General features: G+C 37.8%; 2 protein-coding genes across 2 annotated transcripts; one reads left to right on the top strand and one right to left on the bottom strand.

Moving 5' to 3' along the window:
• Positions 1-449: 449 nt before the first annotated feature.
• pigl (phosphatidylinositol glycan anchor biosynthesis, class L) lies at positions 450-21,241 on the top strand. Its single transcript, XM_060862871.1, has 7 exons — positions 450-822; positions 2,164-2,263; positions 11,564-11,654; positions 14,806-14,873; positions 18,377-18,408; positions 18,744-18,877; positions 20,304-21,241. Exons 1-7 carry the CDS (start codon positions 522-524, stop codon positions 20,430-20,432), a joined length of 855 nt encoding a protein of 284 aa, XP_060718854.1. The 5' UTR covers positions 450-521; the 3' UTR covers positions 20,433-21,241.
• Positions 21,242-21,269: 28 nt separating this feature from the next.
• cenpv (centromere protein V) lies at positions 21,270-26,554 on the bottom strand. Its single transcript, XM_060862873.1, has 5 exons — positions 26,435-26,554; positions 24,959-25,057; positions 24,758-24,827; positions 22,794-22,908; positions 21,270-21,922 (listed from the first exon to the last, which is right to left on the bottom strand). Exons 1-5 carry the CDS (start codon positions 26,446-26,448, stop codon positions 21,783-21,785), a joined length of 438 nt encoding a protein of 145 aa, XP_060718856.1. The 5' UTR covers positions 26,449-26,554; the 3' UTR covers positions 21,270-21,782.
• Between the last annotated feature and the right edge of the window lie 439 nt (positions 26,555-26,993).

Genomic DNA, 26,993 nt, shown 5'->3' with positions numbered 1-26,993 from the left:
TAAAAAACGGACAGACAATTTCAACCAAAATCGTTTTAACGATTATCGGTTTGATATGTTTCAGTCGACATTCAAATGTGGACTAAATCAGTTTTATGTAGCAGCCAGGATCGTGTGGTGTGACGTTAAAAGGTTCCCCACAGGCGGCTTGACGTTCCTGCAAGCCTTCCCCACCCAAACCTAAAGTATGGTTTATATATTTTTCCCAGGCCTATAACTATGTAATTTCTAAGTTGCTTTATTTAAAACTGTCAAGATTTGTTTAAAATTGTCAAGATTCGCGTTTCGTTCGTTCGAATCTATTAAAAAAAGAATCCCAATCTATTAAATAAACCCAGGATATCTGTGTATCTGATTCTAATCCGTATGTAACCACGTTCTGTTTGTTTTTATAAAATAAAAGCCTAAGAACGTTGTAATCATACGCATTTATTTTACGCACCCTGCTTTTCCCAGAACAAAAAAGGAACCTTGGAGAAGAGCGTGCAGTTCTACCCGGATTCTTTTGTGAGACGGGAAATATGTTTGTTTTGCTCTCTGTCACTCTGTGTTTCATTTGTTACCTTTTGTGTCTAAAATTGATATATAATAGATTTAATCGACTGTGGCCGTCATCATGGAATAACATTTTACGTTCTTCAAGTCGAGCCAAAGGTGTAAACCTCCTGCCGATACGTGATCCGATTGCTTTGACTTGTGAAAATGACGCGCGGGTTCTGTTTGTCACCGCGCATCCTGATGACGAATGCATGTTTTTTGCTCCAGCGATTATAAAACTGACCGAATTAAACGCGACAGTTTACCTGCTGTGCTTGTCATCAGGTACGTCAACTTTTAACAATCCCACAAGCACGAAAGTATTTACCTTTTTTTTTTTTTTTTTTTTTCAACTATCGTTTGGAGTTTTGTCCTGTTCCCATAGCAACAAGTCGAAGCGTTCATCGTAACAACAAACTCCATGAAAACATAATACATAGCACGTTAATTCTACTTAGTTGTCTGTTTAATGGAGATACAGCTATACATTCGTTCTTTCATTTATCTTAATTAATTAATTAATTGATTGATTGATTGATTAATTAATCAGTCTTTATCCTGGTCTGAACCTAACAAACTCATAAACATTTATGTTCAGAGGTAACAGTGTTGAAGAATTTGGACCACTGACTGGAAGGAGTTCAAACCTCCACACTGTTAAGTCACATGTCTGCCAAAAGCCATGTAAATGTATAATAGCCATTTTATCTATCGGCATAAAGGACATGCATTTACAAAAAAGACTGGTGCCGCCCCAGGTGGACCGTTGATCAAATATTATTTTGCTGATGGATCATTCTCAGCACAGCAGAAACACTGATGTGGATATCAGTACTGCAGTCTTACACCAACACTGTTAAAGTGTAGAGGATTTATACACATACACACACACACACACACACACACACACACACACAGACAGTTCTCTGTGAAGCATCGTTGAGGGTTCAACATTTTGTTTTAATTTGTAATCATGATGAATTAATAAATACTATTAATTGATTATCAAATAATCAATTGTATATAGTATTTAATTGTGTATAAATACGATTCATTGATTAAATACTATTTCAGAATGTCAGATTATGTCAAATATAGATATTTTACTTCTGTGAAAAATTCAGGAATTCAAATCCCAATTACTTGGACTGTGGACATTTGAAAAATTAACGTAATATATGGCAAGTTCATAATATAGATCTGTACTGATGCAGTCTGTGGATCTGTCCTGAGGATAAAGATGTCCCTAGATGGAAAAAAAAGAGCTTGAAAGCCAACGAGCAAAATAATATTTCATCATACACAAGCAACATCTTTGACAGGAAGTGTATAAAGTATTTTTTTTTTAAAATAATAAAACTTCAGCATTTTATACACAACCATCTCAGTGTCACAGAATAATATCTGGTTCCCAACCTGTTCCCTACTCAATAAGAGTAAAATAAACTGATACTGTAATCAGTTCAGTGTAGTACAGACAGTAATTTTACACTTCAGTAATAATAGATCTACTTGAATCTCTACTCAATGCGGCACCTGAGCATGTAATCATGTAATATGAATCTGTTGTACTAAAGATTGTGTATTTCAGCAATGATGTCATGTCAACCTGGCTGTCATGTTTAGGGAATTACTACAATCAAGGGGCCCAGCGTAAAGAGGAACTGTTTAGCAGCTGTGCAGTTTTGGGAATTCCAGCTCATCGAGTCACTATCATTGACAACAAGTAAGAGCAAGAACACTCTCTGGAGGTGCTAATCTGTTTGATTTTGCTGTGGCATTCACAATTTTTTTCTCTTGGGGTCTTAAAAAGACGCTATAACTGTAGTCAGGCTACACTTGAGTAAAATTTAACTAAAGGGGAAAAGACTTGAAAGAAATGCTGACTTTATTTAAGTGGAATTTGACTTGTGAGATTAGAAACTTGTAAAAAAAAAAATGAGGCCAGTATTGTGGCATCTATTCAGTATCATCTCATCCACTTTAATGGTTTTGTGGGATTTTGCGCTAAATTCTGCTTATTCCCTTGCCTGTTTTTCTTTGAGCATTTAAAGATCTGTTAGAGTTTTGATTTTAGTTCCTGAAACACATTTGAGTCCACGCTGTGTAGAGAAAAAGTGCTGATCATTCAAGATCCTGAAAGAGGAAACAAATAGCTGAACTGTGGGATCTAATTTTATTTAAACACATGATCTGACAGAACTCTCATCTTCAAGCCTAGCATTACATTTTCAAGCTCTGATATAAAAATTTCCCATCAGTGATGCCAAACACGATGTTTGAAGTATCAGCATTTCAATACAATTTATAATCCAGGAGCCTCAAAACTAGAATAAACTGTTTATCAAGCGTCTCCTCATCCAATCAGGTATCAGCACTGAGAATAAAGCACAAATCTGCTCCTAGAGTTCACAACATTCCTTCTGCACTCTGTGAATAAACAGTGAAGCTCAAACCTGTGAGCCCCCACAACCCCAACCCCCAAGCCCTCAGTCCCAGCAAGCGAAGCCATTAAAGATCTTCCATGCTGTGCACTGACCCTCCCCTTCTCCTCTGGCTACCAAAAGAGCAAACAGTGGTCAGGCTACAAATCAAGTCCATCCATTCAGACCACAACAGAGCTTTAGAGCAGCCGAGCTGATGTATTACTCCCCGCTCTGTCACTGGAACCATTAAGCACAAAGTGTCTCAGAGGAGAGGTTGTACACGTTGTGACTATCAGATCTCAGAGGACAGGAGATCCCCAGGGCATCATTCAAACTCCAAACAGTGTTGTTCACATTCACTTAAAAGAGTGAACTCCCTTCTCTCACGTCCTGATGCTGTATTTCTTTTTTTTTCCCCAAGCACAATTTATCCTGTAATTTCACTGAACCAGAAATTACACTCCAGTCTTCACAAATATTAAAATACAGACTACTCTGAGCTTCTTTTTCATGCATGACCTCATCCCTGTTCGAGCTGATTTGCTAGTGAGGATTTGTCCGGCTCCTTCCTGTGCAAAGGACGAACAAGGAGCAAGGAACGAACCGGACAGGGATGATGTCATGCTTTGGCTGTGGCGCAGATTTCGAAATCAGAGGCTAAAAAAAAAAAAACAGATGCCCAGATCACTGGGTGCTGCTGTAAAGAGACCTGGCAGGTTTATTAACGCAGGTTAAGGTTTCTGCACATCAAGCTGTGTAGAGAATGAGGGATGAAAAGACGCTGAGTTGATAAATCTCCCCGGGACGGAAGAGCGAGATGGAAATGAGCCTGGTTGAGATAGACAAATCTCATTTGACAGAATACAGTACAAAAATCACATGCCCTGACTTCTCAACTACTCAGAAATAATAGCCCTTCAGCAGAATTGCCCTGTAATGCACAACTGCTTATATGGATGTTTTAGATAACAGAAAAGCGTGAAACACAGAATTGTATCCTGTTTGTTTCTGTTTCCCTGTGGCTTTTTTCAAATACCTTTAATTTATATTCTGTCACTAGCTAGGGTTGGATCTCTTCAGATCAGAGTCAGATGTTCTAAGAATATCACCTGACATTCGGCCAAGAAATGTGCTATGGAAGCAATTATATAAAGCAACTGTGTATGTGTGGGTGTGTGTGTGTGGGTGTGTGTGTGTGTGTGTGGGTGTCGCAGCTGTGATTGAAATCTCTTATGCTGCCTCTTCTGGAAGGCCAAACACTTCATTAAGCTTATATCGGTACTAGACGGAGAACAGCTAACACCCGGGTTATTACGGAATCTCTACAAAACAACTGCTGTAACTATTACCAAAAAAACATGAGGCCAGAAAAAAGCGTCTCAGTTCTCAGAATGTGGGAAGTTTTGGTGTGTGGCTGTAGTTTTTTTGGCAGAGCACTTTCCACAAAATGCAGCGTCTCGTCGCCAAACCGCCGTGTACAAAATGGGCATTTCATCTTTCAGTCCTTCAAGTGTTGCTGAAAGAACTTCAACAGTCACTGACGAGGAACTATCCAGAACATAAAGCTAACACGGAAATCTGCTAGAAATGTTCCGCATTTCCTCTTTACATTATTTATTTTCTCTCCATTCACACTTATAGAAGCTTACGAACAAGGCAGGGAGCAACTCAAGCATGTATCCGAGCACTTCAGGGTCAAGCACGTTGCTCAAGAACACCAAAGTGGCATTCTGGCAGAGCTGGGATTTGGAATTCACAACACAAAACCTCAAAAACTGGAACTGTTTTTTCCAAAAGTCAAAGTCCACCCAAACCTCAGGCACTAACAGTGTAACAGGCGTAAAATGGAGCACGTTTTTATACACGCACAGCTCTTGAACACAACACCATCAGGCCAATTTCTAGTTCAAATCCCAAATATCCAAATCCTAAAGTTTTGCAATCAAACGTCTTAAGAAGCTATTACCCTGGCTCACACAAGCCTTTACTCCACCGACAGACCGGTAAAGCCACAGGGATTCTGGGAACTAGCGGATTTCAGCATTTCCACCATAACCAGACCCAAACCATTGTACCATCAGATGTAGGAGTTTCCATTTGCACGGTATATAAAAAGTTCACCTATAGCTTAATTTCAGCACTAATGAACTAGTTGTCATGGCAACAATAATGGAAGTGAATCCAAGTCTTGAAGGTCACCGGGTTCTTGGTTCCAGTTCCAGCAGGATTTTGCTGATGCAACCGAACATATTTCTGGCTTTTTGCTTTGGCCTTATTTTTTATTTATTTATTTATTTAACTTAATAGTGCCCTTGATTAGACTAGACACAAGCTACACATAAATGTGTCTGGTTTAAATGGCTCACTCATATAACGGGGCGTGCTGTGATAGAAAAATAATCAACAATGTGGTTTGCTGCTTCATGTGACTTGATCATCGCACGTTAGATTCTGTTATGTCATAGTGAAGAGCTGGCTGCTGTGTGGGAATTGAAGAGCAAGTGAACAAACTGGCAAAAAATAAGAGGCAATGCAGTTTTTCATGTTATAGAGAAACTGGGAAAGTAAGAAGATGTCTTTCCTGAAGGAAACTGCGTCTGATACCGTTAGTCAGTGGTGATATCCAATCAGATCATAGAATCCGTCAGCATTGTGTTGTAAATGTTCTTAACATATGCTGGGAGTTCTGTGGAAGAAGATGTGTCTGGGGTCTAGTTTGGATAAACCCTGTGGTCTTACATGGAATCAGGGAGTTTTCCAAGAAGTATGAGTGTGTGTTTGTGTATGTGTGAGAGACAGAGAGAGTGAGAGGGATGGGGGGGGGGGGTGTTCAACTAGGCCACTCATGGCATGTGAACTCAAACATTAGTCACATCAGGCCTAGGCTGCCCCCCAACACACACACACACACACACACACACTCTTGTCTCACTCACTCTTACTCTTTGTGTGTGTGTCTATCTCTCTCTCTATCTCTCTCTCACACACACACTCTCTTGCTCTCTTTTTTCTCACTCACTCTCACTCTGCCTCCCTCACATGCTCTCTCTCTCTCTCTCTCTCTTACACACACACACACACTCTTACTCTTTGTGTGTGTGTCTATCTCTCTCTCTATCTCTCACACACACACACACTCTCTTGCTCTCTTTTTTCTCACTTGCTCTCACTCTGCCTCCCTCACATGCTCTCTCTCTCTCTCTCTCTCTTACACACACACACACACACACACACACACACACACACACCACACACACACACTCTCTTGCTGTCTTTTTTCTCACTCACTCTCACTCTGCCTCCCTCACATGCGCTCTTTGTCTCTCTCTCTCTCTCTCTCTCTCTCTCTCTCTCTCTCTCTCTCTCTCTCTCATATATCAGTATATACACATTCAGTATGTAAGAGATATTTTCACATATCAGATATTTGTAAACAGACACGGTTACAGTTACCTCACAAAACCAAATACAAAACTGAATATTAAACTGAAAAAAAAATGTATTTTTTCATCTCATTGTTATATTGTGTTGCTCAAGATACATGAATGTTGGATCCTGAAGAGCAGACACTAAATAGAGATATAGTAGTAAAAACGTTTGGCTTGTTTTCATGACTTTAACCTTTGAAGATGTTCAGGTGGTTAGTGTGCGTGTGTGTGCGTGCGTGTGCGTGGTGCGTGCGTGTGCGTGCGTGTGCATGCGTGCATGTGCGTGCATGTGCGTGCGTGTGTGTGTGAGTGCGTGTGTGTGTGTGTTAATCCAGCCAGGTCATTTGGGCACTGGTGAGGCTACAAAGAGAACTAGTTAGTGTGTAGTATTAAATCAACCCTTAAGCTCAATCGCTGCCTCTCTAATACACACACAGTTATACTGTAAGTGATGCTACAATTTCAGGTCACATGGTTTGCCTGCCTCCCTCTCTCTCTCTCTCCCTCTCTCCACCTCCGCAATGCTGACAGTCTGTGCCCCGCAGTGCACTCTGGGTAATCCCTTGCTCCCCGCTCACCGCATGTACCAGGATGCCCTCTGTATATTCTGTCTCATGCCTCCTTGTATTATTCATGGAGGTGGAGTGCAGACGCCAACTGTGTGTTCAACCCACCTGTCAGTCTGCTGGGAAAACATAAGCTCAGCGTTCTTGTCCTCTTTTCTCCCTCCTCTCCTCTCTCTCATCTCCATTCCTTCCTCCAGGATTGTTTTTAACAGGACAGGAGTTCAGGTTCCTTCATGGAAGCTTGTTGTTTTGTGTGTTGCTAGGCAAAATCTTTTATTGGAGTTCAGCATAATTCAGCTGAACGGAACTGAATTGATCAGAAGATATTGATGACTTTGATATTCATAGCTGCTTCAAGATAAAACACAGATTTTTTTAATTAATTTTTTTATTAATGTTCAAATACGCTTCTGTTTACATAGTTCCTGACCTAGGGAGATGGTTAGAGCTGATTGAGGTGAACTCTATCTAAACAGTACATCAAGTTAAAATATAATATAATATAATTAATTAATAGTTTTGTTTTGTTTAATATTTTTTCGCAAGAAAAAAGTCATTTTTCTTTATTTTTATTTTCTTTGGATAATTACTGTGAAATAAAAGGAAAAAAAATTTAAACCAGACAATTACAGGAATTAAGCAGTTCTGCATTCTATTAGAGTTCAAAATCAGTTCGACCGGTTACGTATCCCAGCATGCATTGTGGAGGAAAAGGCTTGTGCTTCCATGTTACCAGACAAAACAAGTGCTGGTGCATGACCCCCTCTCCGCCTACGCACACACACACACACACACACACACACACACACACACCTCCAGTAGGCCAAAGTTCAGCCACTACATTCGCATGCCTGCAAGCAATTACACATCCACATGCAAGAGCTGCAGAGAGAGAGAGAGAGAGAGAAGCGGGGTGGGTTACTCTTTTATGCTATTTAGCATTGTTGCCATAGCAAAGTTATCACTCAGTCCAACTGACTACACTGACCTTTCTTGACTTCCAATTCATCCCCTTTTCACTATAGCACTGCCTCATCCTTGTGTGTTGGCTCTTCCTCTTTTAAACACCATCTAGCAATCTTTCTGAATGACCGCTATCCCTCTTTCTCAAATCTCCGTCTTTCCATCTCACCCCTTTGAAAAAAGAAAGAAAGAAATGACCCATCCTCCCACCATCTTCAGCTACCAAACGCCTTCTCATCCCCCTGCTCTGAGATAGTATCACCCGTAGCTAACCTTGGTGACCCTGGCTAGCGTTTGATTAGTGGCCATATATTAATCATACTCCAAATCTGGGTGAGCTGAGACAAGGGGACAGGAGGATGGAGGGGTACCAATTCACCTTCTCTCTCTCTGTCTGTCTGTCTGTCTCTCTCTCTCTCTCTCTCTCTCTCTCTCTCTCTCTCTCTCTCTTTCTCTCTTTCTTGATCTTTTTCATTTTTTTCCATTTCTCTCTGTATCTCACTCAACAGCTTCCTTATTCCTTTACATTATTTAACACCTCTCTGCCCTTCTCCTTTGTCTCTCATTCTCTCTCTCTCTCTCTCTCTCTCTCTCTCTCTCTCTCTCTCTTTTAAAGTCTCTATCTCCACCTGTCTTCCTCTATTTTATGCTCTCTCTCTCTCTCTCTCTCTCTCTCTCTCTCTCTCTCTCTCTCTCTCTCTCTCTCTCTCTCTCTCTCTCTCTCTCTCTCTCTCTCTCTCTCTCTCTCTCTCTCTCTCTCTCTCTCTCTCTCTCTCTCTCTCTCTCTCTCTCTCTCTCTCTCTCTCTCGTGTCTTGTCTGACCTTGATGTTGCTGCAGGCTGTTTTTGGCGTTGAGACACGCCAGCCCCGAATCCAAGCTTCAGTCCATTTCTGTACTCCTGTCTACTGTTCCACAGACAATCTAAACTGTGTGAGACAGAGGAAGAAAAAGTTGCCCGACTGGTAGAGGTTCAGCTCTCCATAAGATAAAGCCTGTATAACTCTATTCCATTATCATGATAAGAATATTTATGGACTTCTTTGAAAGTACTTCAAAGTTTTTTCTGCTGTTGTACCATGAAGCAGTTCTGATTGGTCAGAATTCACAGGCGTATATTTATCACGATGTAATAAGTGATTGTTTCTATAGTAACGACTTAATGGGGATCTGCAGACCAAAGATTCCACATTATCTTTAATGTAATAAAAGCATACTTGTTGTTAAGAAAACCATCTAAACACTAAACATAGAAGTCTGTAGTAACAGAAGTCTTTTTTAGAACAAAGCATTTAGCAGTTTCTTTATCGTTGAGAAAAATGGTGTTAATAGCTGTTATAAAGTACTCGATAACAGGAATTTGTTCAAAAAAAAGTATTACAGCAGGACTATAAATGGATTTAAAAGTATTATGTTCTTTAATACATTTGTAAATAAATAAAAAGTGAATTGCAGATACTGTTAGTTCACTGCGGTATCACATCCACCTTATTTCTTTAAAGGTACTATGCAAAATATGCAAAACATGGGAGGTACAGTGGCTTAGTTACTAGGTGGTTAGCACATTTGCATCAAACCCCTGGGGTTGAGGGTTAGATTCCTGCCTACACCCAAACCTGAAGCAGAGGTTGTCTATAGGTTCCTCTAGTTTCCTCCTAAGTCCAAAGACATGTGATGTAGTTTAAATGGGGTGAGTGTGTATCATTGTGCCCTGTGCTGGGTTGGCACACTGCCTTGTGCCTTGAGTCCACTGGGATAGGCTCCAGGCTCCTCATGGTTTTGTGTAGGATAAATGCTGGATTGAATGGATGGATTGATATGTAAAACATTATAAAATGTAAACGTTTAAGTGGTTGCATCAGGCCTTGATGCCCGATGACGCCTGAGATAGGCACAGGCTCCCCGTGACCCGAGGTAGTTCGGATAAGCGGTAGAAAATGAATGAATGAATGAATGAATGGTTGCATCAGAAAGTTTTATGTGGCTTAGAAAGAAAAAAAAAAGCCTTTCAAAAACACTGATGTGCTTACTGTCCGTCATTTCATAGACGTTTGTTAAATGTAAATGTGTGTTTTGTATGGAATTGGCATGATTGATGAATATTATAAAATATGGCATATAAGAGTGTATTTGGAGGTTTGTTCACACTCATGCTGGTATTATGGCGTGCAGTGCAGCCACTTTGCATACACGTACAGTATTCTTAGTTCAAAATGAAGTTTCTGAGCTGTGTTGGGATGGAAGCGGTTAAGCTCTTACTCTCTGTGTAATGATGCCCCTTAGCACTTTGATTTCAGCTGAACTGCAGTGACCCCGGCGTGTCTGAAACACTCTCTACACGCCTGGTTGCCTCTCTCACTCTGTCTCTTGCTCGTGTTTGATGTCGGCGCAGAGAGAAAGGAGGAAAAAACTAGATGGAAAAACAAGACATGGAGAGAGAGAGAGAGCGAGAGAGAGAGAGAGAGAGAGAGAGAGAGAGAGAGAGAGAGAGAGAGAATGAGAGACAGCAAGAGACAGAGAGAGGAGGGGTGCAGTGAAAGATTGCCAGTGAAGATAGAAGTTCATTGACCTCCAATACATTGCAGGCTGAGCAGGGTGTCTGGATGAAAGGGAAAGCCATTTGTGTGTGTGTCTGTGTGTGCGTGCATGAGACAGCAATGCATGATGGCCCACAGTTTTTTCTGGGCTCAACTTTCAAATGAATAGTAGGCAAAGCCCCAGGCAACCTCCGACCCCAGGGTTCAGTAGGGGCCTGTAGGCATCGTTCCAGCTGCGCCATGTGGGACAGCAGCACTAAATCATTACACACACAAACACTCACACACACACACACACAGTAGGCCTACCAGCATCCCCTTACACTACCTCTCTCATGGCCCTAAAAACTACGGTGGAACAACTGGTACAGATTTGGCTGCAGCTCACCAGCCTGTAATATATATCGTGTGTATTTTTCTTTTTATGTGTGTGTGTGTGTGTATGATCCCATGTAAGTTTCATGCACTTACACAGACCTGACACACAGCTTGTATTAATACTTTGTTATGGTAGTGCAACATAAGTCTGTGGAAGGGGCTAGCATTAGCATGGGCTAATTTATCTAAAATGGTAATTGTCGTCAAATAAATATCCCGACATCCTCTTTTCGCCACATTTCTTTCCTGTAAAGCTGTTTGCTAGTGTGACATGCCCGTGATAGAGCACTTGCTTGTAAATTTTTTTAAAATAAACTGTCTCCATAAATGGGCTAGCGACTAGAACAGACAAAAGACAGATTAGCTAGCTAGCAAAGTTGCTAACGTAGTGTTGCAGAAATTAGACATTTAGCTAGATTCCAACACAGCTCTCTAAACTTAGATTATTATCTAACTAGATGGATTAACCTGCTAAGTTTATAACACAGTGTTCTAGAAAGTAGATAATTAGCTAGGTAAATAGGATAGCAGCGTGAACGTCAGTTTGTGTTGTGAGAGGTAGCTCGTGAGTGGGAATTGAGTGAGTAAGACTAATTCGGGGACAGAATTGCATAAAGATACTTTGGCTGGTGAATTAAACACAGTTAAGTTAAACATTTACCGCTTTAGGAGTTGTTTGTGTAAACGAGTTATATCAGTTCCTTTTCTTTTCTCTCGTCTCTTTCTACAGAGAGTTACAGGATGACCCAAAGACTGAGTGGAGCATCTCACTGACCGCACCACTGATCCTTAAACACATCACAACTTATTCCATTAACCTGGTGAGAACTTAACTTTGGGAAATCTAAACACCATGCACTAACCAACCAATGACTTGAATGTTATAACACTGTGACAATGGAAAATGTTTATCAGTTTTTAAAAACCTAATTTTTACAAGAGGCAAACAAAAAATGGAATTTGTGCCTGTGTTGTCATGACCGTGTTCAGCACTGAATGTCTTTGTCATGTCACACTCCACAGTGGAGGTTAATATGAAGCTCATTTGAAATTAGACTCTCATGGATTTAAGTATTTTTGTTTTTACCTATACTTCTAGAGGCAATATATTCATAGAACTTTTGCCCTAAGTGCTTGTTCATAAGCATCTAAAATTTTTTCTTCAACCACTAAAATTCTGTGTAAGTTTATCCAACTGAAGAAAAAAACAAACATTTACATTTACAGCATTTGGCAGACGCCCTTATCCAGAGCGACGTACATAAGTGCTTAAATCTCTATCATTGGATACTTTAATGCTGGTTCACTAGGTTACATACTTAAGATACCATGAGTTTAAAACGTTGTTCAAAGTTACAATGAAAAAGTTTCAAAGGTTTTTTATTATATTTTTATTTATTTATTTTTTTATAAATGCAAAAAGTAATTTGACATTTTATAAATGTCAAATGTCTCAAACTGAATGTCTGAATGAAATTTTAAAAAAATTTAGATCAGCCAGAAAATCATTCATTTGTTTATACTGATTGAAAATGTCTGCTAAGTCAGTGTCTATTCCACCAGCAGACTGGAACATTGGTGTACTGGTAAGAAATGGTTATCTTCAAGTTTACTCACGGTTATCTTCAAGTTCACTCACATTTTCTTGAAATGTCTTCCACTAAAAAGAACAACACGTTTTCTCTTATAGGAAAATAATCAATGACAGGATGGTGTGACATGGTCTAGCATGAAGCTAGCTGATTTACTGTTATCATCCCAAAGTAAATAAAAATAAAAAAAAGTAAAAAAATAAAAATCCCAAAGGTCACACTTGAAAAAATAAAAGAGAAGGAACAACTTTCAACACTGTAGCTTTGCCAGCTTCATGAATAGTTGTGTTTTTTGCGGGAAGATGTGGTGCTTCAGTTTAACGACCAGTGAGTTAATCCATAGAGCCTAGCATGACATCTACCATCTGCATTTATCCCTAATTACACACACTAATATCCCACAATGCTCCTGGGCTCTCCTGGGCATCTAGCAAGCTAACCAAAAAGATTTTTATCAGGCCTGTCTAAGCGTTCCAGGAAATTTCCCAAGTGGAATTTCAAATCAACATCTGAACAAAGTTTTTTTTTTTTTTTTACAATTCATACAATTCCTTTCTTTTTTTAGTCTCTCTCTCTCTCTCTCTCTCTCTCTCTCTCTCTTCCTCTTCTTGGCAGGCCATTAAGGCTCTGATTAAAAGGGAAGACTTGCATAAACAAACAACAAACAAATGGGCTGAAAGACTGACGCTGTTACAAAACGACTCCGGTTTGACATTTCCCTGAGCATGTGTAAACACGCAAACTCACCATCACCAAACCAGCGTCCCTCCCATCCTGTCAGGTCAAGTCACACTCCAAACAAGCTTTTTTATGATTTTTATTTAAAACATAATAAATAAATCCTCCATTTGACAAAAGCTATTATTTTTGTTTTGAGTTTACCAATAAAATGACATTTAGTGGCCAAAGGCTGTGATTATAGTGCTGTTATTATGGTCATTGCAAAAAAATTAGCATCTGGCTTTTTATTGTGTGTGTTTCAGAATTTATGGATCAAGACAAACTTTAAACAATGGAACAATTAAAAGACAATAGGATTAATACACTGACTGAAACGTGTTTACTTTCAGAGCGAGGTGATGACCCTTTTATATACCCTACTCATACAAATACTCTGCTCTGCCCTACTCTGTGCGACATGCAGATTCCTGTCATATAATCTCCGGCCTCATTGTTGTAGAAGCCGCTTCCCTCAGCCTGTTTGCTTTGGCGACTTTTTACATTTCCCAACAAATTCTCTTATTATGTCTGTTTTATCATGTACCCAAGCTTTAGCAGAAAGGCCCAAGTTAAGTCTGCTGTATAAAGCATAGGCAGCGTTTCCCAACTTTCTGGTGTGAAAAAAAAAAACACATGCTGTGCATTTCTGCCTCCTTGCCAAACCAACATCTGGTAAAATTGCTGCATCTTCAGAGGATTATCTCAGGATTTTTCTCATTTTTTTAAACACCACCAACCCACAATGAAATAGAGCAAACTGGAAAAGCATTTCAATGTCAGCCATGTGTTATGTTCATACTGCAATTCATTTTACATACAATAATTAATCTAGGGATATTCAAATTCACCACTGATTTATGTTTGTAATTCGTGCGCTCTGGGGTAAGCAAAGAAGTTATACAATTCAGCATTTTTTATTAAGCAGTTAATAAACAAGTTAACAAATAAGTAAAGCCTGAAGAAGCATTGAAACCAAATTAATACAAATTATAGCTCAGTGCTGTTGTTTATATTAATTCACTCACTTCTGATTGGTAACGAATTTCTAATCATTGACAGCTTTATGTAAGAAATGTCCTTCTTGGAAGGAAGTCCCCAGAAAGATTTACTTAAATAATTTACGGTTTCTCTAACATCACAATGTTCTAATTTTTTTCTTGAAGAGAGTTGTCTTATAGCTACTGTAATGTAAGTGACTAGAGGCTTCTTCTGAACAAACTTGTGGTTGTTTCAGCACATTACACTTCACTATAATGAACAAAAATTACAATGCGTTATTCTTTAACTAATAAAAAACTTTTAATCTGACTATCTAATCTAATTGCTGTTGTACAAAAGAAATCAAAGTCTTTTAGGAGCACGTTCTTGCATGGCTTTTCTTTTTATTCTGTCAAATTATGAGGTCTTTTTCATTCAGTTCAGCTCTACAGATGGTAGACAGGCTGTCAAGGAGCTGTGAGGTGTTATACAGTGGGTCCTAAATTTGAACAGTCTAACAACTTTGTGGCAGTAAGAACCTTGGCCTATTTTCATGGGTTCTTACATAAAAATGAATTCTTACACAAGGTCTACATTAGCTAATCTTGTTATAAAATGCGATCGCTGCACATGTTTTACCTGTCCACATTTTTCAGTTCTAATATTGAGACTGTCTCGACAGGTGCTGACATTTGATGAGGGCGGAGTGAGCGGACATGCCAATCACATCGCTATCTACAAATCACTCAGGTAGCTTAATTTTCATTCTACTCAAGGATTTTTCCATTTTATTTTGTTTAGGGAGAATATTTGCTTGATGAAAATGTTTGTGATGGAAATCTTTAAACATGGAACATGATAACAGGAAGCTGATAACCATGGTCAAGCAACCTGTCAAAATCAGGTTGATGATAAACACAACTCCAACAGTTCATCATGAGTAGTTTTTAAAATGTGCAGCATTTGTTCGCTGATACACGCACAGAGTCATCATCTGTCTGATAAACTCACCATATGATCACACCCAATAACGCCCTCTGTACAAGGTTACCGAAGTTCACATCCCCAGTTAGGTCTATTAAGATAAGGCAGCAGTGACCCAAAGTGCAGGTCACTTCTCTGGAATCACAAACAAAGAAAAAACCCCGACAAGGGTTCCTGCGATACGCCACAAAGGAACTGTGCACTAAAGAAATCCGTGTTTGGTTATTGAGCAACAGTCGGTCGGAAGGAGAGCAAGCCAAGCGTTTTTGTCTCGTCCAAATCCTGTCCTTATTACAGCAGCATGGAGAAGCGGTAACACAGCCATCTGCGTGTTCTCAACTTTATTACACACTTCATTTCTTTCTTTCCTTTGGATTGGGAAGATGGCAAACAGCAGCCAGGGTTAGTGGTAAGAGGTTTTTGTGGCTGTAATGGAACATGGATACACCCTGACATGTGACAATACTTGAATCTGTTGATTCAGTTTTACTCGCCCCATTTCATTCATTTCAAGTTGGGCAGTACGGGACAGTATATTCTGTGAAGTTGTGTAACAGCCGAATTGTCAAAATTCATGCCTAGACATCCACAACTCTGCTGAGGCTGTGTTCAAAATGTCTATTGTATACAGTAAACTTTATGCTGTTCTTTGCAAATAATATGCAATAATTATCATTTATAATGACCACCTGCAGTGCCTTGCATAAGAATTCATCCCCTTGGACTTTCCCCCACAGTTTGTAGTTTTATAACCTAGAAATGAAATGGAATATGCAATGTTATGTCATGAAGCTACACAATATTGTACATAATGTTAAAGTAAGGTGGTCAACATAATTTGCCAAAAAAATAAATTGTGATTGCAAATGTTTTCACCCTTACATTTCTGTGAAACTGTACAGTGAGATGCTTTACTGTAGTTTTAATTAGTTCTGGGGCAATCTATTGACATTAAATGTCACATAATAAGCTAAATGGGATCTTGCTTTGTAAAATCACAATGTCACATGATTTTGCTTGTTACCAGAAAGCCCCAGAGTTTGTTAATGTTCATACCTAGGACAAATTTCTAGAAGAGTACAAATCAAGGATTAGTTTTATAACGTATCGTTAAAACATCCTGCAGAGCACCGATAAATACATTATTTAATTTTTTTTTAAGAATATGGCACAACCAAAGGAAGAGTGTCAACCAAAAGTCAGTGACCAGTAGGGCGAACAAGAGGCCAAGGTATCTCACAAGGAGCTTGGGAGATCTATAGTTCAGATGGCACAACACTGAGCTTTACTATATGATGGCAACCAAGGGTTTTTCCAGGGAGTGAATACTTATGCAACTAACAAATATTTCTTTTGTTGTTTTTTTTTTTCATTACAAAGTTAGGCATATTGTGTTAAATCAAATCTAACCGAAAAAATCCTGAGTAAAGCCATTTTAGTCCTGGTTGCACCAATATAAATTGTTCACATAAAGTTCATGTATCTAAGCAGTTCCCTCAGACCACTTTATTTTTTTATACAGAATGGGTTTATGGTTATAAACACCAAAAAATCCCATAAAGAATTGAATGAATATAAACAATTTTAGTCTTCAGCCAAAGCAACAAATGAAAACTAAGACCAGTAAGATAACCCTAACCCAATAGCAACCATTTATCAACCTAGCAAATTTGTTTCCTCGGATAAATATTTCAGTGTATTGTAGCCTACAAAGACTGTGCTCAAAATTACCTATATATAAAGTTTACCACAAACTTTGCAAGTGTATATTGTATACTGTTTATGTTTCCTTATATTTCTCTGAAATATTGCATGCAGTCTTATATGTGACTACCACAGTTACCTCATAATTACCTCAGATCACCCTAAATTTTGTTTTCAGTTACGAAAATACATTGAGTATTTTCACAGTTGTGGTATTGTAGCCTGAATCTTGGTACAGGAGTACAGCTAGCATAATTGTCTAAATGTATGTACCATATTGAGTAAACCAATACAGACAATTAAGAAGTAAAAAGCTAGCTAGCCCTAACACTTTTTAAGGAGGATTTTTGATGATTAAATGTATAAACACTGTAATCAAAACAAAGCCACAACACTCAAGCAAACATGCTGTTTAGCCATCGATAATAACTATACATTAGCATTAGCTTGTTTAGGCTGGCATTAAATTAGCTAAAGTTTTTTTTTTCTTCAATGCAAGTAGATGAAAACAGCTTTTAGAGTATCTGTGGTTTTGACATGTACAGTTGGTGTCACTGTTAGCTTTTCCATCAAAGCTTTTGTTTTGAAAATGACATTTTCACATTTTGATTTAGCTCTGCTTGCTTGTTTACTTGGGAAGTTAGCTTGTATGCTCAGCTGTTTTTGGTCCACTGAAAATATTCATACGTAGCCTTGTGTACTAAATACCGCTTTAAGGCAGAGCTGTAGTATGTGTAATGAGCACAGTATGCCCGTTTGTCAGGGCCAGAGATTTATTTATCTTTACTCTAACACGCTTCATTTAAAAAAGTGAAGGCGTTGGTATAACATTCTGGTGTAATAAATACTGCATAATGAGAAACTCGCCAGTCTGTATTCCTCAAGTTGAACATCCATGTGTTGCCGAGCCCAGTGTGTTCCCACTGTTCTGACCTCTCTCCCAGTTGGATTCCTGCCAGCATTCGTGTTTTTCTTGAATGAGCTCAGAGAGTCAGATGAAAGTGTTACTGTGGCGAGCTGTTTTTCTTAGCTTGAACACTGCCATGCCTGTAGCATTCATGAAGTGTGTTTAGACTTATTATTTATTTAGTTCTTAAACAAAGAAGTAAATCAAAAATTACATAAAATACAAAGAGTTTTGCAGATGTCATCTGATGGATTAAATTAGTTCTCGGATTTGGTCAGCTGGGTGAAAGAGACAGAGAGGGAGAGGGAGGTGGCACTGTGGTGGGCCAAACCAGGACACCATGGAGATTTCCAGGAACTTGGTTATGGATTTAGAGCTCCCTCTAATCACATGTATGTGTGTGTGCTTATGCAAGGCTGCTTGTCACAGAGCAAGGGGGGGGTCATAAGGGTTCAGAAAGGTGCCTGTTCACTTGATATGAATTTAAACAAATCATATTTGCCTTTATTTTACCTTCCTGTTTTTCACAGTGTTCATATTAACTTTTAACTTCTTAGTATTACTTTACTATTCCTGATTTTATCTTCATTGCTGTGGTTTGAATTTGGTCTGCACTCACATAACACTGTCATCTTTTTATTCTTCTTTTTTAATTCAGTCATCTAGCATTTGTTGGAAGACTACCTGAAGGTAAGATGTACAGTATATCTGAGCTTGTGTTACGTTTCTGTTAAAGTTTCTTTTAGCTGTGTGCAGAAAAAGTACCCAGATCCACCCTGAGCTAGATTTCTGGTTGAATTGTGCCACCTGCTGTTTGCTCTTATTCGGTGTATTTATTTTGCCTTCATGTCCTGTCAGAATTCAAGCTGGGAAATATATTGAGGAAATAGCTTGAGGATCATGTGGTGGTAGTAGGAGTGAGAAGGTCCCACAAGAGGACAGTGTTGAACCGCTGTTCTTTGTGCTGGAAAAAAAAAAACCCAACAATTTCTCAAAATCTAATTTGCACTGTTTTTTTCTCACAGACTGCCAGGTCCTCTCCCTCCATACAATTAGCATCCTCAGAAAGTATCTGTCTATATTTGAGCTGCCGATCAGTTGGCTCATACCTTCGTCTTTCTTCTGCATCTTAGGACCAAACGAATACAAAAAAGCTAAGGTGAGCTTCCAGGTACACTCACATGATGCATTACAATGACAGGACTATTTTTGGTTTCTTTATTACAATGAACAATCACCATTCATTTTATTAGGAGCACATGTACACCTGTACGTTCATGTAGTTATCAAACCAGATCATCTTGTGGTGGCACCTCACGGGGGATGTGGTAGACTATCGGTAAGATTGTGAGTTTGAATCCTGGCACCACTGGGCATCTGAGTAAGGCCCTTAACCATCAGCTAAGTTATATAAAATGAGATAAATATGTAAGCCCTGGATTAGGGGATTTGCCAAATTTGGTAATTATAAACTTTACCTCAAAGTTTTGTAAAGAAATCATACAGGAATCAATAACAGTCAAGACCACTGGGTACTGTTTACATTAAACATCAGAATGGGAATAAAGTGTGATCTCTCTATGATATGGCTGTTGGTATCAGATGGGCTGTGGGATTATTAGAGTTGGTTTTTTTTTTTGCTTAATTCTGTATATAATCTTGAGACTGATTTATGTAGAAATCCCAGATCACCAGTTACTGAAATACTTCAACCAGCCTATCTGGTAACAATAATCATATAACTGTTAAATTCCCAGTAAGTTCTTCATTCTGATGGTTGAAGTCATCATTAACTGAAGCTCTTGACTTGTATGTGCATGATTATTGCACTGTGGTGCTGCCACATGATTGGCTGCATAAATGTTCAGGTGTACATGTGTTTCTAATGATGTTTTCTTCATTTTTATTATTTTTTTGTTTTGGAATAATAATTATGAATACTTATGAAGTAGTGTATATGGAATTATGCACTATTAGACAATACATTAGACAAATAGAAGCTGTTTTAACAGGATTCCTGATGAAGTTTTGCACACTCTTGCCATCTTTTTAACCAGCTTCTAGAATGAGCTTCACCCAGGAAATTTATTTTTTTCTAGGTTCCCATATAAGCTGTCTCTCTCACTGCTTATCTGAAGTTAATAAAAAGCTAAGTCTGAACTGAACATAAAAGCTTGCACAATAAGTGGCCTCGAAACCATTATCAGAGTTCTGTACACGATGTTGGAAAGGAAAGTGAACTCCTGAAACTTTCTGGCATTCTTAACCTTTAGTCATAAGGTGTGTAATTATTAACTGGTCCTTAACAGCCATCTGACACATTTACCCTCATAAACGTCTAATCTCAAAGGCTATGCTAAAGGAAACTTATCAGATGACCAGTATTATGTAGTGTGAGCACTCATAGATGGTTCTTTGTTTAGTCCTGGCAACTGTGTGTTCGTGTTTGTGTTTGTGGACCCATCTAGCATTCTGAACACAATTGAACAATGTTTCCAAACACATTTGCTTTTTGCTGCCAACCTGTGTATGCTGAAACCTGTAAGCTTGATATTTATTTATTTCCATCTCTCTTTCCCAATCAGGAGGCAATGTTGCATCACCGTTCGCAGCTCCTCTGGTTCAGACACGTCTACATTCTGTTATCACGCTACATGTACGTCAACACCTTTCGAGCCGTGCCCATGGAAAAAAAGAAAGTGAGGTTCTACTAAAGGGAACGATCTCTAATAAAAGTGCGCTGTGACTTTCCAAACTAAAGCATTCACTTATTAGAAATGTCCTCCATGCACACAGAGAAAATCTACTGAAATTCTGCTTCATTATACTTGTTTCATGTTCTATATTTTGTTACTTTATTTTTTTTAATGGCACTTTTACAGTTCACTGCTACAGTTTGATTATTCCTGGACTTTAAAGTCTTCTACTCTACATAACTTGATCAAGTAGACACATACAGGCTGACACATACAGCCGAACATGTGGCATCAGCGCAATGCACAAAGTCATGCAGATACGGTTCAAGAGCTGCTCACAGGAAACTCTTGAGGCTGTTTTGTGTGAAAATCCTAGCAGGTAAGCGGTTTCTGAAACCAGCTCATCTGGTACCAGCAACCATGCAAAGGTTAAAGTCACAGAAAACACAAATATTCTTCATTCTACTGTTTGATTTGAAAATTTACTGAAGCTTTTGATCTTCATCTGTATTGCTCTGATGCCACATGACTGAAAGATTAGATAACCGTATTAATGAGTATTGTGTGTTGAAAGCACCTTAAATCTGAGATCTGTTTTTAACCAGCTTTAGACAAGAGTAAGAGTAAGACTTTGTGTACTGTACCAACGTTTTATACCTGAATATGCTTTGTAAATACTTTGTGTTCATGTTATTTCATTCAAATCCTAAGATTTCAGAATAGACAAGTTAAGAAAAACTTTGGACCACCTGGTGCTTAGTCAGATATTTTCTATTGTAAATATGTGATGTTGATTATTGTTGATAATAAAATAATATTTCTTTGGATGTAAGTGTGTTACTTTTCAAGTATATGGTGTGTGAGTAATTATACAATATAACATAGGTTCTGTATTCCAGCTGTGCTTTAATACAGCTGTATTAACTCAGAGTGGACAGGATTAGGAACGAGGACCTCAGAGGGACAGCTCAGGTTGGCTGTTTTGGGGACAAGGTCACAGAGGCTAGCTTGAGATGGTTTGGACAGGTACAGAGGAGGGAGATGGTTATATTGGTACAAGGATGTTGAAGATGGAGTTGCCAGGTAAGAGGTCAATAGGAAGGAAAAGAGGAGATATATGGATGTGTTAAAATACGACATGAAGGTGCAAGAGTAGACAATGCCGAGGATAGAGTTAGGTGGAAACTGATGATTCACTGTGGCGACCCCTAGATTAAGAAGATTAACTCAGAGAGGACTTCATAATTATCCCATCTAGCACCTCTGCTTTCAGAACCACTGCCTTAAAGGTATCAAGTGTGTCCTTTATCATTTGGCCCAAACAAAATTATTATTATTTTTTAAAGGACACATTTGTGTATTAGTAGATTATTTGGCTTCTTCTTTAGTTTTGGACATACACCTGATAATGGTGTGTTTCTTCATGCTCTCCTCCCAGTTCACACCACAGAACTGTTCAACCGTCACACTCTTTACAGTTCCAGGATCCAGGCAATGCAGAGCCACACCTAGAAATAAAACACGACATGTAAGTTATGAGTATGACATTCCACAGTAGACACTCATAATCCACGACTAATAATAATCAGGTTAAATTCATGCTGTTCGTTAACAATTTATTTTAAGTTCACAGCTCCATTGTCAGTTTGTGATTCAGTGCCTTCTGATTTATGAAGCTGCATCATTCTGTTCTTCCATCCATCCAACCATCCATCCATTTTCTGTACCACTTATCCTACACAGGGTCACGTTGAACCTGGAGTCTATCCCAGAGACTCACGGCGGGTAAGTTAGATACCAACCCATCGTAGGGCACAATCTCACACACACTCTTTTAAACACAATGGACCATTTCAGAGATGCCTTTCAGCCTACAAAGAATGATTTGGATTGAGGAAGAAACCGTAGGACCAGGAGGAAACTCTAAAGCATGTGGAGCACATGAATACATCAGGTAGGAATTAAACCCCCAACCCTGGAGATGCAAGGGAAATATACTAAATATTAATCTGTTCTTATTAAAAGTAGAACCGTTTGGTAACTGGAATGAACCCTGTTTTTCCCCCCACAGATTAACAGGTTAAATATTCAGTATGCTTTCTGTGATTATACTCAATATCAAGCTGCTGTGGTATTCAATAAATAAAGCACTTTGGTGATTTTTTCTTACACAGAAAATGGATTTCAAAGCATGCCAAATAATAATTTAAATTTGCTCTGTTGATTTGTATGATGAATATTGATATGTTGTAATCATGTTCTTAATTTATGTCCCATCTGTATTATTTGCCTAATTCGAACCCATGGGCCTATCTGTGTGAGTCTGAGTGTGTGTGAGTTTGTGTGTGTGTGTGTGTGTTGTGGTGCTGTGTGACCTACCAAAGCCGTCGGGATTTGATCGAGGTGTGTAGAAACTTTGCACGCCGCATATCTTGCAAAATGTGTGCTTGGCTGTGTGTGTGTTATATGTGTATGTGGTTATGTTCTCTGAGCCCTGAAACACATGAGTCAACCAGTCAATAAAGCTTTGCATTAATGAAGGGAAAATGTATTTTGCAATCATTTGGTGGTGCAAGTGCACTCAAAAACATTGCAAACAATTTAAGTATGTTCCATTTTTATAAAACACACTCAGTTCAAAACGATTTACATGAAGGTTTTAACAGAAGACTTATCTCAGCATTTCTGTCATATATTAAATGTTGTTTTGTTTATCAAGATTTTGTACTGCTGAGTACCAAGACTTTTTAAGGAGATGTGAACTAGGCAGAAATAATTTACCCTAGATTATTTTCTTGTGTGATAGAGTTTGGGTCCCTTTTACAGTATATTCATAACAGCTGAAACTCTGAGTAGTGAATTGGGACCCCATTTTAGACCATTTATTTTATTCCATTCCAATTACAAAAGCATCTAAATATGAAGATATAAAGCGCCCAAAAAAGAAAGCTATATATGCTCAGGTCCCATTTGTACAGAAAATAAATGCCCTTGTTTAGCAAGCAAGCAAGGTGTCTGTATGTATTTTCCTTGAACACTCACATGGGTGCTTTTCCAACCCCAGCTGATTTACAACTAAAAAAAACCCAACATAATCCAATCCGGTGTATTACTCCACCTGCTTTCCCACTGATTTCCCTATGGCTCCACCCACAGACACTACCACTCTCGCAAAATCTAGAAGTTTGTCAAGTCTGACAGCTTAGCAAACAATTACGCATCATGTCTAGAAACCTAAAGACTAAAGCAAATGATTACATAACATTTCTAGTAACTTCAAGAAAAAACATCAGACTAAAACAAATGATTGTGTACATGTTTTGTAACTTCAAGAAAAATGTGAGACTAGAACAAACGATGACAAAATATTTCTAGAAAATTCAGCACAACATAGACTAGAGCAAATGATTACATTTCTAGAAACTTAAAAAAAATGATCAGACTAGAGGAAATGATTACTGAATATTTCTAGAATATTCATTAAAAAGAACTAGACTAGAGCAAATAATAATGCAGCATTTATAGTAACTTCAAGAAAAATATCAGACTAAAGCAACTGATTACATAACATCAGAATCAGAATCATAGTAACAATAAAGAAGAAGCATAAATATAGGAAACAAAGGAAACATTTCTAGTAGCTTCAAGAAAACTACAAAAATATAATTACAGAAACATTTTACTTTTAATTCTGTTGTATAGATTGTGATTTTAAGGGACACTGAATCACACTAGCTGGATGTGTGTTTTTTAAATATGTGGATTTTTGGATGCAGATTAATCAGCCCAAAGTGTTAAAAGCCCAAAGTGTTAAAAGCCCAATTCTCTCCAGTTCAACCATTAAACTTAAAAGATAATATACTTACAATAATATACACCTTTTTACTGTAATGTGAAGATATTGTAGTTACTATATGGCCAATTCTGTCCAAACTACCATACATGTAGGACCTCAATTTTTTTTATTTATTTAAATTTTCCCTTTCTCATTTTTTTAATTTTTCGTGTGTCATTGTAAAGTTCCAACTCAAATCCCTTTGTAAAGTGAAAATTATTTCTTCAAAAACACAGATTTTCAGAATACTTGCAGGCCCCGTCCCCCCTCCCCCCTAAACAAACAAAACAAAACAATAATAGGTATTGAAATAAAGTATTTGTTTAATTTCCATTTATTAATGTGTGTGTGTGTGTGTGTGTGTTTGTGTGTGTGTGTGTGAGTATATGTATGTATAATTAGTACAATTACTTTCTAGGGTGATTGTAAATAAAGCTATTTCTCCTTAAAATGTTTCCAGAACTGATTCCTGACTATTGCATGTCTATGAATTGAGGTGAAATCATACCTGAAGCAACGTAAAGTAGGCCTTGGGAACAATAAAATGCCGGTTCTGTTTCTTGGTACAAATGCTGCAACTGAACACACAGAGGCATCATTATTCTAAAGCTGTTTGTGTGACTAAAGAGAAAGTGATAGTATGCTTGGCCCAGCTTTAGTGAGAAAGCGTGAACTATTTGCACCTCTTGACATTCAAAAAAGCCCATACTTGCAATCGAACACGTGCAAATCAGCAGTGTTCCACACCTCAAAGCGGACAGCGCCACAGTGGCAGCCTCCTGTGTGCTTCACCAAGCCCTGTGCTTTCCTGGGAAAGATGATTCACAGGTCACGTTGGATGCAAAATAGTTAGCTTCGGTAAGGAATTGCAACACCACTGTTTCACAGTCTACATGACCCTGAATGTCCAAAAAACACCGTTTTGATAGATCTTTAACCAACAAAATGCTACCAGAGAGCAAAGTTTTCTACGAGTATCTTCTCAGTGTTACAATTTTACAATTACAGTGTTACAAACACAATTTTATTCTGTTTTTTCCATGTCACTGGGGTGGTACCTGCTTGTGCCAAATGTATATTTTTCATTTAAAATAGACCATTGAAGTTCCAAGTATCTATCTGTAGCCTGTATGCAGAAATACTAGCATGTATGTCAAGATATGTTTATGTATTTAACTCAATTTAAAGTACCCCCTCCAAAAAATGCATTATATCCTATGCGCATGTGTAATTGTTATCTATTGTCATGTGAGATGTGTATGTATATTTTATGTGACTCACTATGTTATTCTTGAGGATTTTTTACATTTTGATGAAAACAAATGTACATTGTCTATGTACAGCCAGGTGATGTAATGCGTTTGTGTAAAAACAACCCATCATTATTAAAGTTATATTTATTTCTGATTTATAGATATTATTCTATGTGACTGATCATTCGAATTGCTTGGGTTTATAACCAACTGAGGCTGTAATACTGATTATTCAACTTGATTTTTAGTTTCTTTAAAGAACTAGACTAGAGCAAATAACGATGCAACATTTCTAGTAATTTCAAGAAAAATATCAGACTAAAGCAAATGATTACATAACATCAGAATCAGAATCATAGTAATAAAAGAGAAAAAGCATAAATATAGGAAACAAAGGTTATAAAAATAGAGAGAGAGAGAGAGAGAGAGAGAGAGAGAGAGTGAGAGATCATTACTAGTACCTTCAAAAAAACTACAGAAATATAATTACAGAAACATTTTACTTTTAATTCTGTCTGGATTGTGATTTCAAGGGACACTGAATGTGGATTTTTTAATCACTTTTACATTGAATTATATGTCCTTGATTTATATGTAACTTGATTTTTAGTTTCTTGATAATTATCTTAATTCAGGGTTAGAAGTTCAGTGATAGAAAGATTCAAGCCTTGAATTATGTAACAAAGGTCCACTAAATTCCTTTTACTTTTGTGTACAGAGGGGGTCCGCTGTACACATATGCAAAGATGATGGATTATAGAAAAAATCAATTTGATCAATCAATCAATTTTATCAATTTGTATTAATGTTTATTATTACTTTTATTATGACATCATGGGGTAAGAACATGCAACACTACATACAGTAGTTAATCAAGTGAATTTACAGGTGGTGATTAAAGACCTGTAAATTGCCTTATTCATACCCCTTACCTTTTCTCTTCCATAGCCACTTAGGTCTCCTTTGTATATAAGGAATGAAAGAGAGATCGAGCTCCTACCACAACGCCCATGTAAAGTTTTAGCAGACGTGTACGGAGACTTGTACAGGGTTGCCAGATTGCAGCACAATTCACAATATATCCTAAAGTTTATCCTAAAATTATTATATAATTTGACATATTGTTGTTGTTTTTTTGTAAATTGAACGAAATAATTATTCTAATAAACATTCTTTTAAACAGTCTTTCGTTCTGATTTGTTACTTTTATCTATTTTATTTTAAATATTTTTAACATAAAGTAATTGCTAAAGTTGGGGGGGATTATTTCTTACCCTCACATAACCATTTTTTTTATTAATGTACATATAAATGTATGTATTTACTATTTATGTATATATTGGCTTACTTACTGTAGTTGTTTATCAAAATGTGATTTAAATGACTAGTAAAAAATTGTAAGAACTCAATAATTAATAAGATAACTAGGAATAAATTGGTTGTCTTTTTTTTTTATTTATTTATTTTAAACACTGAATAAAATGGCTACTA

This window comes from Tachysurus vachellii, chromosome 26, assembly GCF_030014155.1.
Source record: "Tachysurus vachellii isolate PV-2020 chromosome 26, HZAU_Pvac_v1, whole genome shotgun sequence".
In the NCBI taxonomy this organism is placed as follows: domain Eukaryota; kingdom Metazoa; phylum Chordata; class Actinopteri; order Siluriformes; family Bagridae; genus Tachysurus; species Tachysurus vachellii.
Note: the sequence above shows the minus strand (reverse complement) of the source record. Positions and strands in the feature narration are given on the sequence as shown.

What these genes read in the sequence shown, in the direction of transcription:
- cenpv (XM_060862873.1), bottom strand. An exon ending in TTGCACGTGTTCGATTGCAA is followed by an intron (nt 24,828 to 24,958) that starts GTATGGGCTTTT and finishes CTGTGTGTTCAG; the next exon opens with TTGCAGCATTTGTACCAAGA. An exon ending in ATCAAATCCCGACGGCTTTG is followed by an intron (nt 21,923 to 22,793) that starts GTAGGTCACACA and finishes TTTTATTTCTAG; the next exon opens with GTGTGGCTCTGCATTGCCTG.
- pigl (XM_060862871.1), top strand. Translation starts at nt 522, where the DNA reads ATGTTTGTTTTGCTCTCTGTCACTCTGTGTTTCATTTGTTACCTTTTG. An exon ending in TGTTGGAAGACTACCTGAAG is followed by an intron (nt 18,409 to 18,743) that starts GTAAGATGTACA and finishes TTTTTCTCACAG; the next exon opens with ACTGCCAGGTCCTCTCCCTC. An exon ending in ACGAATACAAAAAAGCTAAG is followed by an intron (nt 18,878 to 20,303) that starts GTGAGCTTCCAG and finishes TTTCCCAATCAG; the next exon opens with GAGGCAATGTTGCATCACCG.